Source organism: Canis aureus, chromosome 4 (assembly GCF_053574225.1).
Source record: "Canis aureus isolate CA01 chromosome 4, VMU_Caureus_v.1.0, whole genome shotgun sequence".
NCBI lineage: Eukaryota > Metazoa > Chordata > Mammalia > Carnivora > Canidae > Canis > Canis aureus.
This window is the reverse complement of record NC_135614.1, coordinates 16176925-16194981: the sequence shown is the minus strand read 5'-3', so window position 1 is coordinate 16194981 and position 18057 is coordinate 16176925. Positions and strand designations below refer to the sequence as shown.

At 39.6% G+C, this 18057-nt stretch overlaps 1 protein-coding gene across 2 annotated transcripts in view; it reads right to left on the bottom strand.

The window, feature by feature from the left end:
• Positions 1-6129: 6129 nt before the first annotated feature.
• Positions 6130-18057, bottom strand: part of ZNF365 (zinc finger protein 365) — a 115677-nt gene continuing 103749 nt past the window's right edge. Inside the window, exons 5-6 of one of the 2 annotated variants that reach the window (XR_013377731.1) lie at positions 17386-17589; positions 14381-14448 (exon numbers count right to left, since the gene is read on the bottom strand). Coding sequence is in view for 1 of the 2 variants with exons in the window: in XM_077894659.1 (XP_077750785.1) it covers positions 7393-7587 (195 nt within the window). In the remaining variant the exon portion in view is untranslated. Of the gene's footprint in view, positions 7588-14380; positions 14449-17385; positions 17590-18057 lie in introns of those variants that run through there. The other variant, XM_077894659.1, reaches the window with a different exon arrangement.

The following is an 18057-nucleotide window of genomic DNA, read 5'->3' as shown; positions in this document are numbered from 1 at the left end:
ATGAGAGATTTTTTTAATTACTTTTATGGCAAAACAAAGAGGTGAGCTATAGGAGGGAAAGATTTTTTGAAAACCTAAAAGAGTTCATTTTAAGTTCTGTTATATCTGAAATAGTTAACAATAGATATAATTCATGAACAGTCTTCTACACCAACCATGATTTATGCTTTTCCACAATTATCTAAACATTGAGGTTTCAATGTCAGATGGGTAATGATATCTCTGTCTTAAAACAGTATAACAACTTTGCATGCTAGCAAGCAGAGCGTATCACATTTGATCATACTTAGGACCTCTACTTAGGCACCGAGTCACCTAACTGAAGCTCTTGGTTCAGTTCACTAAGTTGTAAATTCAGCTTCCTTATCAGTATTTTACAAATGGTTTCTGAAAAACAAAATATTTTTAGTCCCAATTGATGTGCTTCATGATTTCCCTTTAATTGAAACTGACTTCCTTCTTAAAGGGTGACATTTATTTCTTTTTTTTTTTCCTCAAAAAAATTTTAAAAACTTTTCCTACACCAGGTGCTAAGATAGCCTACAATGGGGAGCCAATGTAGTCTGGGTAGTCAGAGAATGCTTCCGTAAGGAAGTGCTACTTAAGCTGGGATCTGCAGGAGCCTGATAGTGAAGAAGGAGTGTTTCAGAGAAGGAACAACATATGAAAGGACAGAAGAGACCCTGTACATCTTGAAGGTTGCTGGTTCATGGCAGGTGATGAAGTACCCAAGTAGCATCGTCTGATGGGTGGTTTCAGATACTGGATTGTAGATCAGGATAAAAAGAGTCTTACACTGTTATCAGAATGAAAGTGAGCACAGAGAAGAAAGCAAGTACAATGTGAGTACTGGCACAGGAGAAATGCATACTATTAAAGAGAAAGCTATGGAAGAGGAGCTGAGGCATGATGACTGGACAGTTAGGAGGGAAATCAGAGAAGAGCAAAGTCACAGGGAGAGAAGAAGAGAGGGTTTCCAAGATGGATGAAAATTAGAAAAGGCCTAGAGTTTGTCAATAAAAGCTCAGGAGACTTTAGTGTTTTTAATAACTATCTAAGTATCCTCTCTGTAATATTTGGCTAACTCTTCTTCTCCATAGTAAGAAATAGAGAAAATAGGGGTGCCTGGGTGGCTCAGTCAGGTAAGTGATCAACTCTTGGTTCAGCTCGGGTCATGATCTCAGGATCATGAGATGGAGCCCTGCATCGGGCTCTGTGCTGGGTGTGGAGCCTGCTTAAGATTTTCTCTCTCCCTTCCCTCTGTCCCTTCCCCTGGCCTCTCTCTCCTTCTCTTAAAAAAAAAAATTTTTTTTAATGGGGAAAATAGCTGAGAATCAAAAACACAACACTAGGTCTCAGGCTGTTCTGATGGGACTGCAGGAACATGATGACCTAACATACTTCTTACAAAGTGAGTATTTGTAGTGACATGCACTCTAGTTGATACTGATTCAGGGGAAAATAAGTAAAACATGCAGACATATAAAAAAAATGCTCAAAGAGTTATTTTAGAGGACAAAACTCAGGTTTTTCTTAAGCATTTTTATTGGACTAAAATGAAAACAAAGGCTAACTTAAAATCCAGGGGTGGGGAATAAGAAGTAGCACTGAAATTCATTTAACATTAAGCAGAAACAGTTGAGTTACATGTTGATTTTCAATGGCTTTTTTCTGTTTTCCTTCATTCATTTATTGATCCTTCCATCAACAGTTACTTGAGCCCCCCCCCACCCCCCCGCCACCACCACCACCACCATATAAGTGGAAGGCTTCACTTCCTTTTGGAAATACAGACCTTTCTGTTGAGCACGGTGCTTCCACAAACACAAGAAGTCCTCTGATTCAGAGGAAGTGACACGAGAGTCCATATTTCAATAGTGCTTTAGCAGTGAACTAGCAAGACTGTTTCAAGGATGACACCATGAAATTAGGCTTTAAAACTGATGTGGGGGTGAGGAGCAGGATGACAACAATGAAACAAATGAAGTAAAGACCCTTGGCTGTTGGATTCCTTTCCTATCACTGCTGTTACAAATTACCACAAACTTCATTGCTTAAAAGAACACAACTGTATTCTGTTACAGTTCTGGAGGTCACACATCCAAAATCAGTTCACTGAGCTTAAGTCAGAGTGTGGGCAGGGATGGTTCCTTCTAGAGTCTCTAGGGAAGAATCTGTTTCCCTGCCTTTTCCAGCTTCTGGAGGATGATGCCTGCATTCCTTGGCTCATGGCTCCTTCCTCCCATCACTCCAAACTCTTACTTCTGTTATCACTTCTCCTACTTCCTCCTTTGACTTTCTTGGCTCCCTCATACAAGGACCCTTGTGAACATTTAGGGACCATCTAGATAATGCAAGATAATCTCTCCATCTCAAGATCCTTATCCTAATCACTTCTGCAAATCCCTCTTGCCATACAAGGTAATATTCACATTTTCTGAGAATTGGGATGTGGACATCTTTTGGGGACCATTGTTCAGCCTCCCATGGGTGACTTTCCAGCCCTTGATTTACCTTCTTTGAGAGTTAACTCTTCATCCACAACCAGGATGGACTCTTGCAAGTGTGTCCTATACCTCTCAGCCAGAGCTATTTGAACCAGGGGAGGACACTCTCTCTCTCCAGTAGACTTACAATGAGGACACAGATGCCAGGATGCCTGCTGGAGTTATCCGACTCAGCTGTACAGAAACATGAAGCCCAGCTGGGATTTCAGCTTTGTTTCGGGTGCATTTTGAATGTTGTGCTAACTTAAGAAGTTGCCCACAAGTTATAAGTTATGAACACTGACAGGATGGAAGCCAGTTTAATTTGTATTTCAGTCTCAGGGCTTCTTTGTCTTGTTTGCAAAGTATAGAGACATTTAGAAAAGTTTTGCCAACCATTAAAACTTGCCAATCATTCCTTCCTGTCACTCAATAATATCACACAAATTGTTATAAAGTGAACCCAATGGGGAAATTCAAAGTCAAGATTAATGTCCCACTTATTTGTATAAGTAAACTCAGTGGTTCATTTATCAGCTCCCACTAAGTTGCATTAAGTGTCTCTCCAGATTATAAATCGTTCTTATTAAACCAGAAACATTTCAGTGGCAAGGCTGGGCATAATAGCTAGGAAGATAACTCACCCCAAATGCTCTTAAGCCAGGGGAGTCTGTATCACCTTTACTCTAAAATCAAAGATTCTTTATTATTAGCCACACATTATTTCTCCTTCACTAAAAATATTTGATTTTCACATTGGTAAAATCACCATAATGAAAATTACTAATTTTCCTCTTTATGTTAAATTCTTCTTAAATGTTTTGCTTCCCCCATTACCTTCTACCCTCCACTAACCAAGACATAACCAAAGACAAAAATGCCCATTGCAGAACCATACTTGGATTTTTTTTTTTTTTTAAGGCTAAGAGTTTCTTGGCTCACTAAGGCCATCTTGATGTGTGGCGCAAGACAAGAAGGTGCTATGCTTCCTCTAAAGATCTTAACGGCAATGGCTGGGCCCTGGAACCACATTCTAAATTATCCATTGTCCTTTGTAGGCATCTGCTGTGCCCCATCGTGTCAGATAACCACAGCTAACATTTTGTGGGCAAACATGGTCCCATTCATTCCATCAAGCAGTGAATAATTCATATAGCAAGTTTAACCCTGGGCAAAATACACTGACATCAGGAGGCATTAAACTGGAGTCTTTCAAGGAACAAAATGGTTATTCATGCTTTCAATGTGAACCATTAAATCTTGCCAGTTAAGTTAAAGAATGAATTAACTCAATTCATCAGACATATCACACGAGTCCATAGTAACACAATTGCACGAGCAAGTTTCTTATTTGGAGTATTTCTACCTGAGGACGGAAATGCCAGTTACTGTGTCAAGCAAGTCTATACCGGTTGGGGGTGGGGGTGGTGCTGGGGAAACACTACCTCTTTTCAGAGCCCTTAAAAGTAAATGATTTCCATTTATCATTTTTGTTTCATCTTATTCCAAAATCCCCCTGTCTTTATTATTTTGTCACCCATCTGTAGCCAAAAGAAAGGTTTAAGGGTTGCTGGCTTTTCTCTACAGCAACTAACTTGTGCCTGGAGATGATGGACTTGGATATATTCGACATTTGTTGGTTATTGCTGGATATGTGTCCACTATTTGCTTTTTAAAAGGACAAGAATGCTGGCTACATGTGCCTTTTGGAATTAATTTTCCAGAGCCAAAGACACAATATACTTGACTACTCCTGAAATGGTGCTTCCCTTTGGCCTCCAGTCTCAGCTCTGGCTCCAGATAAGAATGGTCTCCCATAGACACCTGACTTAGCCAAAATTCTGTCCAAATGGGTCTCGGAGGAGAGGAAAAAATTCTCCAAAAGGTGGAGCAAGAAAAGGGAGGTTTCCAAACTATATGCACACATATTTTCCAATCACCTTCCTCCTAGCACCTGACCCATCCTTTGTCTTCAAGTAGGAAGGGAGAGCCTTGGCTCCATTTCCTCAGCACCTGCAGAGACCCTTTATTGTGAGACCATATCATCATGTTTAAGGTTTCCATCAGACTGAAGAAATCCGAGGAAAAGCGTAAAGAGGATGACAACCAAATGCACATAAGAGGGAAATAATCAATAAAACAACAGGCTGAAATGTCAAAATGGCCATTAAAATTGAGGTATTTTACAGCATCATGGTATTCCTGTTGCAGAACTCCTTCCCCCATGCCCCAAGTTATAGGTGTCTTAGGTAAAGGGCAAATCCCTGTCAGTTGACGTTAGACTTTCAGCATTCAACATAGGAGAGAGTATTTGAGGATATGAGAGATGCAAAGGTAGGGAGAGGGGAGACCAACATGCTGGAAGATCATGATGGGATCTTTCTCTCTAGGGAAAAGACAAAAGAATAAAATCCTAGGTGAAGTATGTATTTAAGGCTTGTAACAAACCTACCTTTTTAGGCACCTCTCCCATACTTTTCCCATATAAACCTTCTCTAGCCAACTGGGTCTCTCAACATGCCTTGGAATTGCCAGATACAATTCAAAAGTATTTGCAATCTAAGGAGGTACATATCCACAGTGAAAATGAATAAGGAAATGAATAACTAACATTTTTTTCCCCAGAAAGTGCTAATTTTCACCAAGAATCAAATAAGTTTCATCATTGTAACTCTCTATGGTTTTCAGTAAAGACAGAATCAACACAGGGGCATTTGTTCTTGTGCAGGTCAATATAAGGCTAAAGTGTGTTTCTCAACACTCTTCAAACAGTCCCACTCTGTGTCTTCTACCCCTCTATCCAGTAGTAAAACAAGAGGAAAGGGGAAATATGATTAATCCATTGATCTCATTTTAGGTGGATAAACGATTTCAATATAGACTTTACCTTGCCCACTATAAGAAGGTAGCAGAGATCAGGGGGGAAAGAAAAGAATAGCATAAATATCTTATGGGGAAAATTGGTGAAATCTGATTATTGACTGAGACTTACCTAATAGTCTTGTATCACTGTAAGTACCTGATCTTGATAAACATACTGTGCATATATAAGAGAAATGTCTTAATTCTTAGAAAGTTAACCCTGGAGTATTTAAGGGTAAAGCGGCATGATGTCTTCAACTTACTCTCAAAGGGATCAGAAAAAAGAACATGAGAGAGAAAACAATAAAACAAATGGGGAAAATGTAAACAATGAATGACTCTGGGAAAAGAAGGATACGGAAATTGTTCATGTTTCATTTTCACAACTTATTGTAAGTTTGAAATTAGATCAAGTAAAAAGTTTGAGATTAAAACGTTCACAGGGTTAAGTTTCAGGATCTCGTGGGAAAAAATGACGGCCTATAATGGTGAGAAACAACTTTGGAGATCTGTCAGACAAGTCCCTTCAATTCAGGGACAGGAAGATTGAGGCTGAGTGGGGCAAGAACCCGCACGAGCATCTATCAAAGACCAAGTACAAGCGCGTAGCACCAAGCCCACGGACTCCCAGTCGAATATCTTTCGCCCAGGCTTCCCCTCTGTCCCCACAGACTTCTTCTTGACTAATTTATGTCTCCTCTGATTACTTTCTCCGACTTTCTCAACTTCACTCAAATCATTTTTAAACACTTCTCCCAAAGTGTATTTCATGCACAGCACACTAATTCTGCAGGATTTTAATAGATGTTATATAAAGAAGTCTGTGCCCAAATAAGCTTGGGAAATACGCAGTCAAATAAGGTAAAACAGACATCTCAAGGCCTTTCAAATGATAATGTGCACATTGTGGGGTAGCCGGGGGTACAGCATAAAGCATTTTCCAAACGTATTTGGACAGGGAAGGCTCTTCCTCCCACCCCACCCCACCCCAGTCCTGGGGCTACACACCCCAACACATTTTAAAACAGCTAGTGGAGAGCAGCACATGAATCATGAGTAAATGCTGCACGACAGATGCCACGTGTCATTTCTCCCATTCAGCATGACGAAGCTCCACGACTCCGGGACCGTGGGGACTTCTTACACAGCTGCTAAAGGAGAGATGGAACCCAGGGCTGAGCCCTAATTCTGGCTCTGAATTGACAAACGACAACTCTGGACAAATCAGCAAATCCCTTTGAGCTTGTTTCTTCATCTGTAGAGGAGAGATAACATCTATATCGCAGAGTGCTCTGTGCGGGCTAGCCGATTTTATCTGTGAAAGTTCTTTGTGATCTACAGACTGTTCCTTCAACAGTAAGGTGGCAGGCGGCTGTTGCAGGAAAGGTGAGGGTGGTCTCTGAAAACGAAGCTGAAATAAAATACTGCTGCACGTGGTGGAAGAGTACAGGACGTGGTTTGCATCGACGGTCCTCTTGCAGAAAAAGTAGTCTGTATGCAGTTCCAGACTTGTTAAGGACTACGTGCGGAAGTCGGTTTGAAAAACAAAGAAAGGGACCGAGCAGATGCTGGGAAGTGCTTAAGATACAACTAGGGAAATGCACGCTTTGGATTTTGGTTTGTCATTCTTGGGCAAGGGACACTGCTGTGACACCTCCATCATCATTTTGCATGGTATTTTAACTAAAAGATCTCAGCTCCCTAAAAGGCAGCTCTTTCTCTCTGGCAGAAGGAGTTTCCCTTGCATTCAGCCGGGTTGGAGGGAGCCACGGTGACAGCCCACCACCCGCACATGGTCTCAGCGGGGACAGTCCTTCAGCCTCCGATCACCTCACATCCCCTGGAGCCACCGTGTCCGGTTCCTGGACCCCACCACAGCCAAGACATTTTGACCAGTGCATCTCCCAGTACCTAAGCCAGTTGCACGGTGGTTTTTGATATCCCATGGATGCAGAACATTTACAACCTTGAGATTCTCTTAAATAAGTGATTTGGTTTTATTCCTCTTCACAATAGTTCTTTGGGGCGGGCTTGACTGCTGCGGTCATCCCCATTGTAGAGCTGAGGACGCTGAGGCCCAGGGGGGTGAGTATGTTCCCAAACTGAGGTCCCAGTGCTGAGATGAGCTTCGGCTGATTCCTGGGCCTGCACACCGACCCCTGGTCCAGGCTGCGCCCAAATCTTCAGCTCCAGCATCTTGCCCGCCAGGCAGAGGCAGCAGCAGTAGCAGGGCTGGTCTCTCATTTTAGTGAAGAAAAAAAACAAAAGTGGATTATCCAGTGTGGTAGCCCTAAGTGTCCCCCAAACCTCTCCCTGCCTGGGTACTTCAGTGCTAAGAACTGCACCCACGAAACAATCGTCCTGCCGAGTTCCTTTCCCCGATGCCCTGCTTTACTGTGCAAAGTCTCCCAGAAGGTCACACCGCAAACAGACCCAAAGGAAGAGGAGAGGAGAGGAGAGAGCAATTGGCAGTTGTCTAAGGGGCTAAGAACAAACCAGAAGGCTAGGCCTGGGAGGAGGGAAAGCTGTGATGACCGGAGGGGGCGGGGCAAGGGCGGCTTGGATTGGGTGCCCCTTCTCCCCACAGGCCCTGAAGGCAAAGGTGTGGCATTGAAAAGACTCCCGAGCCCTGGGTGCTGAACGAATTGGGCCCAAAGCACTGCTCTAAGGTGCTGTGTCTCCAGGGTCTGGGGGGTGTCTGCTTGCATATGTGAATTCCAGAGGGGATGGGAGGCTTTTATTAAAATTCAGGATCCTACGGAACACAGAAGGCCACAAGCCAAGGAAAGGAAGTGGTGGAAACAATTAAGAAATCTAAGCAGAAACGGTTGCCCGAGAGAGGGCCGCAACTGTTCTTTCGACCACATCCGATCTTTGCTTCAAATTGTTATGCAGGACAGTAATTGTCTCCTGGGAGGGCAAGAGGCAAACCGGGCCGGGCTGGCCTCTAATAGGTTTCAACAGCAAAGCACCCTCATAAATAGTGCATATTGTGAAACCAGAGTTTTTTTCCTTTTCCAGGAGACCTCTCCCAACCCTCCTCCTTTAATTAAAGAAACGTGGCTTACCAAGAAACAAATACCTCTTTTCATAAGGCATTAAGTATGGATTAAGGAGGAAAAAAGAAAGGAAAGAGGATTCTACATGGAAGAAGTGAACTTTCAATGAGCCATTGATGCCGAGGCTGTGACATACAGATAATTCCATGTCTGTGATCGCCAGCACCACCTGCCGAGTCCCCGGCATCCCCTGTCTGGCATGCGACAACATCGTGCCCCCAGGCCCCTGGCTAGACTGAAGTGCGAATCAGCTGGACTCAGTCTGGAGCAAACCTCTGCTCTCCTTAGTCTGGTTTCTCACCAGCCCCGATTTGTTACCTGCACCAGCCACTCCAGTTTTGTTCACACTGTATTTTCTTGTGCCATCTGGTGGATTTCAAGTGAATTTGCAGAAGAATTAAAAAAAAAAAAAAAAAACAAAACCAAAAACAAAACCAAAAAACCCCAACCCAGTTCCACTTAAATGTGGACTAGTTTCATTTCCAGACTCACCTCAGAGAATCATGATGACACCTCTAAGGCAACAGTTTTCTTGATCTTTTCTAATTAGTTTGCCTGTGTGCTTCACCCATTGACTTTTTAAAAAGTCACTTATGGTTTCAAAATTAGCAAATCAAGCACGTGGTATAAAATTCAAAAGGTGCACATGGTGAAAAAAGTCTCTCCCTTTGGTCACCCAGTCCCTGGTCTAAGAGGTGACCACCAGTTACCTTATTCCAGGAATGTACAGCACACATGTATGTCTTTAACAAACTTGTGCATGTTTTATATTCTGATTTGTTCGCTTTTTCCACTGACTGTATCTCAGAGAGCTTTGCCTCATTGTTCTGGGCAGCTCCCTCATGGTCGCTTGCATACTATGATGGACATTATGCAACCAGTCCCTTTTCTATAGATATTTAAGCAGCTTTTAATTTCCCGATATTCAAAATAATATCACAGTGAATAGTCTTGTACCTCTGTTACTTCACTCCAGTAAAAGTATATCTCCAGGTAAGTCCTAAAAGTGGTATCTCTAGATCAAAGGACATTAGAGGCATTTTGATTGTGGAGAGTCACCTTCAGGTTACTCTTCAGAGGAAGCAACAGTGTCTGCCTCTATTAGCAATGTAAGAGCGTGCCCATGTCCTGGACTCCGGCCCTCGGCATGTTATCTACCTTTTGGATCTCTGTCTATGTGTGAGAAGTGGTATCACGCTGAGGTTTTTTAAACAAATTCCGAGAGGTTTGAGCATCACTTCATACACTTAACAATCTATCTGTATTTTCTTTTCATTGCTCACTCATTTTCCTGGCCCATTTAACTGAGTCGTTAGCTTGCTTACTTATTTGTAGGTCTTTGTTTATTAACAAAATTAGTTCTATCAGGTGGAAATTTTGTTCCCAATTTGTTATTTGTCTTTTCATTTATGATATGCTTTTCCATGAAGACTTTTTTCTTATCATACTGTCAAATCTCTCAATCTCTCCCCTGGACATTAGAATCAGTCTAATTTAAATAACTTTACAAACTATTGGTGTCTCTCTTGGGATTACATTATAGTTCTAAATTAATTAACGGAGAGTTATCATCTGTGTAGTATAGTCTTCCTCTCTTAGGATATGGTATGTTTTCTATTTGTTAAAATGTTGTTTTTAAAAAAAAAAACTATTTTATTTATTTGAGAGAGAGAGAGAGAATGAGTGAGGGAGGGGCAGAAGCAGAGGGAGCAGCAGACTCTCCGCTGAGCAAGGAACCTGATGCAAGGCTCTGTCCCAGGACCCTGAGATCATGACTTGAACCTAAGGCATACGCTTACCACCTGAGCCACAGGCACCCCTTGTTAAAGTTTTTCTTTTGTATTCTTCGATGCTGCTGTCCAGCTGTTCATTTTTCCTGTAGTACTTATCACATTGTATTACTCTTTATCATTCAACTATTTAATATATTTATTCTTTCCTGTCTGTCTCTTCCAACTGAAATGTAAGATCTATAAGAATGAGGATCATTATCTATTTGTTCACTGATCTAAATACTTAAAACAGTGCTTGGCACATAATAGGCACTTAATAAATACTTGTTGAATGAATGAATGAATGAATGAATGAATGAATGAATCAGTCAATTTATCAATCAGTCAATCAATGGCAGGCTCTTCTTCGTGGCCCATTTTGTCCATGGGAAATACTCATGCATTCTTGACTCTGGTCCAGGCCATTCCCAGCACAGCTTTTCTCCTGTTGGACCCTGGGAATACTGCGCCCAACCATGTCCTCTGAACCCCTGACTGCTCAGGATCTGTTTCATACAAGCCCACTGTGCTCAACAAACAACTTGGAGACTCTCAACCTCTGAGTGGTCCCAGCAAAGCCCCTCATCTAATGTAAGATAGAACTGTACACCTAACCTTTCTCAAAATTATAGAGGGAGGCCTCTCATTATTCCAAAGTGGATGCTCATTCCAAAGCAAACTTTTCTCTATTCCCCTTTATCTCTCTTGACTTCTCCATCCTTTTTTTAAAGGTTAAAGTTGTGATCAATCACCAGAAAGCTGGGCTTTATTTTAAAATGTGGGAGCACTTTGGCTTTTTGACTTGGGGTTCCAGTTTTAAACTGAAACAGAAAGAATTATACTTTATAATTATAAAGTATATTTATACTTTTATATAAAGTATTATTATACTTTAATATCTTGCTACATACAATTTTATAAACAGTATAGAATCTTTTTTTGTGTGTTTAAAACTTACAATGAATGGTTTTGTAGTGTAGGCAACACTCTGCAGTTTGATTTTCTCAATCGACATTCTATCTTCAAGAACTATCATGTAGATACACAACGATCTACTTCATTCATTTTAATTGCTGTCTAGTATTCCATTATATGCCACAACTGACTTTCCATTCTTCCATTCATGGATATTTGAGTTGTTTTCAATTTAAATTTCAATTTAATATTACCAATTGCTAACACATCCTTATATACGTCCCCTTGGGCACATGCAAAATAATACATCCAGGATATACACCTACAAGTAAATTTGTTGATTATGCACACTTTCAATTTTAAGAGTTATTGCAACATTGCTCTTCAAATTACACTCCCACCAGCAAAATACTAGAATTCCCTTTTCTCTAAATAGTCACTTCCTGGCCAACTCTGATGATAGTCACAATTCTTAATTTCTACCAATTTTATATGTGTAAATAGTATCTTGTTTAAAAATTGAATTTCTTTGGTTACCAGTGAGAGTATCTTTTTATATTTATATGTAAAAATTTATTGAGATAACTGTAGATTCATTTGCTATTGTAAAAAATAATATGAAGGGATTTTTTTGTACATTTTCCCATTTTCCCTGTGGTAACATTTTGCAGAGCTATAATATAACAACACATCCAGAATATTGACATTGATACATTACTGAACTTATTCTGATTTTCCCAGTTTTACTTGTACTCATTTACATTTGTGTGCATGCCATTTTCTTTTTAATATTTGCTATTCAAATTTACTCTTCTGAGAATTGACTATTTGTAGCCTTGATGATTTTCTTTCAGGGTTTGCTTTTGGTTTTTTTGTTTGTTTGTTTGTTTTGGTCTTTTTATTTATATGTAACATAGGTCATTCTAGATTATAATCTTTCATCTCTCATATGCATTAAAATACAGTACCTTTGTTCCTTCTACTTTGTCAATTATATTTTAACTTTATTGTGATTTTAAAAAACACTGAGTAGTCAAATTTAATATTTTTTTATTTCAGTTTAAGCTTTTGAATTTTGCCAAGAGAAATCATTCCCTATCCTGAGATCCTAAAATATTCCCTAATATCTTCTTCTAATGCTTTTTAAAGTTCTTTTTCATATTGTATTTTTTCCATTGGGAGATTGTTTTTATGTATGGTGAGGTATTGATCTAATTATAATTTTTTTTGTAGGAAAACCAATTTTTCATATGAAGGGTTATTTATTAGTTCATCCCCTCTCTCTGATTTATCTCATTTTTCCCCCTCCACTGTTACAGAACTAGGGCCCATATATGCTTGGTTTCACTTCTAGGTTCTCTATTCTGTCCTGATGATCTATTTTTCTATCCATGTACCAACACCATCTTACCTTAATTACTATGGCTTTATAACAATCTGGATATGAGATAGCATAGGCCTGCATTTTCTGTTCTTATTTGTGAATAGTGTTAGCTATAGACTATTGTTTTATTATTTTCTGACTTCTTTATGAAAAATACAATTTTTTAAGTTTCCTGAAAAATCCAATCCCTTTATTGACACAGAATTGAACTTACAGACAGCAAATTTTCCACTGAGTACTGCTTTTAGCTACATTTTAAAATGTAATGCTATTGTTTTAACTTAGTACTAAATAGTTTTTAATTTCCATATTTGTCCTCTTTAACACTTGAGGTTTTTAGAAGTATGTTTACCCCCTAAAGGTATGACAGCTGCTGTTGTTTGTAACAGTCTTTTTATTGTTTTTTTTTCTAATTTAATTATTTCTTTGTGGTTAGATAACATAGACCATATGAATATATTCTTTGGAATTTGTTGAGACTATTCTCATGACCTAGTATGTGATTAATTTTTATAAATACTCAATGGGTGCTTTAAAAGAATGCATTCTTGGTCTCTTGTGTACAAGGCTCTGTATCTACCCTTAGATCGAGCTTTGAAGTTATGTGGTGCAAATCTTCTACACTTTTACTAGTTTTCTTTTGTCTACTTGATCTATCGAGTTCTGAGAGAAATAGATTAGAACCTCCTGCTATGATTCTGGATTAGCCTCTCTTCGTGGTTCTCTCAAATGTTTTATGTATTTTGAGCCTGGCTCATTAGAAGTACGTAGGCTCATGATTTATATATCTTCCTGGTCGATTGCTAAACTACCCCCTCACTTTCCAAGGTCCACAGTCCGCAGAAAGCATCTGTTTGTTCCTGAAACACATAAATCACAAAATATTTCAAATTGCTGGTGTCAGTGTGCAGCTGATCTACTGAGAAGTAGATTAAGTGAGAACTTGGGCCACTCCGTGCAGCATACTCCAAGTGGAGCAGCAATAACAATGGACTCATATCCCATGCAGAACTATACATATAGAGAAGAGAAACATTTTTAGATCGTTATTGACTATTATAATCCTTAAACATTGGTACAACTCCAAATTTGTTTTTATTATTTATTTTAAACACTATTTATTGATACCAGTGATCCTTCCTGAAACATGCCAGAGAATAGAGCTAGTTTAAAATAAAATGTTTTCCTTCACTATCTGCAGTCCACTTTGGTATCATCAGCCTATACACACTATCCTCCAAATGGGAGCTTCTTGAAATGTTTGTCCTCCTCCTTCATAATGAGGCAAACTCTACCCATCTGTCAAGACTTGGTTCAAGCCCCATTCGGTGTCCCAGAGTGCTCTATGTATGAAAGCTCTGAAGACAAATTGTTTCAGAATCAAATTCAAGTTTCCCATTTAATTGCTATGGACTATAGAGAGGTTAAGAAATAGGACTGCATCCTCTCTGCATCTATTTTTACATAGATTAAATGGGGCTGGGGGGGGGGGGGAATAATAAATGGGGCTAAGGCCTGTCTCAGAGACTTGTCTGGAAGGTTAAGGACAGTTATTATTTTTTTTTTAGGATAGTTAATATAAAGAAAAATGTGATGGTTCTAGAACTTAGTTATCCCCTCCTTCTTTTCCTTCCTTCAATATTATACCTGGAGAACCTGGTAAAACCTGTGCTGCTTTTCCATCTCTGGTCATATTGGGGAGAATGAAAAAGTTTCCTACACAGTTGCTTTCTATCTTTTCAAATCCCTGAATTCTTTCTCCTTCAGAAGACTAAGAGAACTCCACGAAGGCAGGGAATGTTCCCCATCTCTTTATATCCCCAATGGTGCTCAGAAGAACACCGAGTTCACAGTAGGAGACATAGAAAATATTTGTTGATAAAAGGAATAAAATAAAATTTACCTAATTAATTCTCTTTGTCTTGCTCAACTTTTGGCAGAGATTATAACTGGCAGAGGAAACCACCTAACTAGAAAAAAAGGAAAAAAAAAAAAAAAGAGCCTGGTAATGACTTTTTTTCCACAGCTGAATTCCTGTACCCAAGTCTCACTAACAAGGAGAGAAAAACCAAATAGGAAGAAAAAAAAAAATCAAATATTTGCCCATAGCTTCTGCTACCAAATTTCCTAGGAAAAAAATTAAATTTCTTATTCACTAAGTTTGAATCTACAGATGAGAATTTCAATGATTTCTTTCCTTTGGAGAGTTCCTATTATAGCAGGCATAGGTCCTAAATACAAAGAGAGGTGATGTGGGCCTATGGAGGTGTGAGCCTCTTTGTATCCTATCCATAGAGACTAGCAGATAGCCTGAAACAAAGGAAGATTCCAGGAGAGGTAGCAAATGAATAAGTCAATGAATGAATAAAGTAGTGATGCCTAAACAACTATGTAAGTCCAGTGCCGGATGTCTACCCCCAGGCAGGTTGTGATGTCTATTTTCAGTGCTGCCAAATTCTGGAATGCAAACTAGGCAGTGGCCTAGCCCCAGGGGAGCTCCAGCAGAGAAAGCAGTTGCTCTGAGATATATTCAACTTTGTCAACAGACCAATGGGGTGCCTGCAACCTCTAGAGCTTCGGTCCCTTGGAAGTCTGAACTAGGCCAGGGTGGGCCATGGCAAACGTGAACAGCGAAGAATCACATTCCTAGGTTCTGCCCCCTTCTCTTTTCCATGGTTCTGTATTCTTCCTCTACTTCCCACCTCTGGCTTCTAGAGCCCGGAGCCCTACACCCATCTGTACTGGAGTACTGTATTCTCCTCCTCTAAAAGAAAAGAGAGGATAATGTTCATGCGTCAAAGGCAATGAGACAGAATGGGAGGCAGGGAAAGAGGTAGAGGAAAGTAGCGGAGAACAAAGGATATCAATGTCTGTTTTATTCAGACAATGTAGGATACTGCACTGGGCACTGTTAATACGTTATCTCATTTAATCCCCTCAATTAAGCTATGGGGTCAGTATTATTATGCCCAGAGAGGTTGAGTAATGTGCAGAAGCTAATACCACTAGGGACAAGACACAGACCTCAGATTCAGGTGTGTCTGATTCCAAAGCCAAAGTCTCCATGACCTTATGCCAAATAAATTGTTGGATTAATTTTCCAAATGGTGTTAGAGAGCTGTCTAGTATTAGCTTAAAATACAAAGAGGTCATAAAATCTGGTGACACAGATAAATAAATTTTTTTTTATAGATTGAACCAACTTGGTTACTTCTTTGGGGGCATGCTAAAGAAACAAGTTCATTAAGCACAAATCAGAGACACAAAATAAGGCAATATATCACAGGTGCATGTACAAGAATTGATGGAAACACTGCATTCACAAATCGTGTTTCTTGTAGTTTTGCACAGTGTGTTGAGATATATATTTTTAACAAGAAACAACACAGTGAGTACATTATGCAAAATCATTGAACATATCTTGTCTTTTTTATGACCATTATCTATTTATCTTGTATAATTACCTACGTTTCCAGACTTTTTGCCCATCCTGCATAATCCAGAAATCAAAGGGTAACCTGAACCCAAAAGAGTAATTGCATAATGAGTTTTAGACAGTGTGAGAGAGAAGTAGGATAGATATTTTTGGAATAGCAAGGATTCCTAAAATCACACTGCATAAGAGATTTTCTGTTCTTCCCCCATGCAGGATGGGATTAATTCTGGGCCCACTTTTCACCTGATGCAAATGGTCTGACTCTACTGCCACCTCATGCTGAGTCTCCAAACTTATCTGTAGGAAGAGGACCTTAGAAATCAGTGATTGCATTAGCAAAAGTCCTGGAATCCAAGCCTATGAGACAATGGCCATCCCTATCTTCTCATTATTGGCTGGTCTGGAATCATAGCGGGTGCTGTGCTCAGATCACCTCCCCCACTCCACCACCACTCCTCCACTTGAGTGCCCTATACAGTAAACAATGGCAGAGGCTGGTGAAAATAAGAATGAAAGAGTTAATTAAGCTGTGGTCCTCAGCACAAGTCTGTAACATCGATCTTATGGAATCTCAATAAATGCTTACAACTCATCACTACTAAGAATCTAATTAGACATTTATTGCTTATGTAATTCTGAATTAATGGCATAGCAACAAGATTTATATCTCACATATTTGTTACACCTCAGCACTCTCCACTTTAATAATCAATTGATATTTAGTTAACATATATTAACTATCTTATTAAAACTAAATTAAATGCTATTCTGATTTGATTTTATTAAATAAATGTTGGCAACACTAATGAGGTGCGGGCCATTTAAATCATGAGAGAACAGCCAAATCCAGCCCCTCTGCTAAGTGAAGTAATTTCAGAGTGAAAAAAAATGAGCAGATGTGTTTCTCAACTTGACAATTTCATAAATACTGAAGAACTCTGTCATGACGGATTCCTGACCAATATCTCGAAAGAGATGGGAAAAAATTTCCATTATATGCTTCATTTCTAATAAGGCTGTGCTAAATATGCCTCAGGGGGAAAAACACTTCCCCTTTGGCCTCTGTTGTAAGGTCACTGATTTTGCGGAGAGCAAGACCGCATTTATCTCATGAGAGGAATTCAGCTTAGCCCTCAACTTCTCTGGTAAGAGTACTTTTGAAACAAATACAACTGGACTTCCTTAAGCAACTGATTATTTCTCTTTGGGTGGGAAACTAGATTTTGTTCTATCCAGGGAATAGCACTGAAGAAATAAATTACTCAATAAATACCCATTCATTTAACCATAATTGAGCACCTGCTATGTCCCAAACTAAATAGAGTACGATCCTATCTTAGAGGAACAAATATTCTGAAGTTTATTCTACTCACTGGGCCTGGTTCCATGAAAAATATAAAGCATAAGGACTGAGCTGTGCCCTCAAGAAATTTGTATCATTAGGAAAAAAAGTCAGATGTATGAAAATTACCTGCAACTCATGTATCAGAAGTCTGAACCCATGCCGCTTTAGCTCAAGTGTCTTGTAAAGTGCCCAGCATGTAAAACATACTTAATAAATACTTGTTGAACAAATAAAAAGCTCTTCTGGCACAATGAACATGTGATTTTCTGGATCTAAGGCCTCATGCAAAAGCATGCCATCTGAAGTTCATTCTTCCAAAACTGCAGATTCCTAGTCATAAAAAACAAAAGTAAAGGTAGAACAGTTGACAGTGGTATCTAGGTGCCAGCAACAATAGTCAAAAAAGTGAATTCAACCATGTGTCTTGGCCAACAATTGTGCTGGCAACCCTTCACTTATGTGCTGCCAAATTATGATTGATGTGTAGAGCTTATTCTTTTACAACTGAGAATTCATACTGTTCCAGAAAAATCTGTAATTGGGAACTTGAGCTCAGTAGGAAGCTCAGGAAGGGAATCATACATCTTGGTTTGCACGGGATGGTCTTTGTTTTTACCTGCTTTCCTGATGTAATGATTAATCGCACCAACTTTCACTCTCGAGGGTGTGCTGATCCACATGATAAATTGTATAATCACCATGAGTACAAGCTAAAGCCTGTACAACCAAAAACCTGAGGCAGGGCTTCCGGTTAAGGAGATAGATTGCACACACTTTCACTTCACTTTTGGCAGCTAT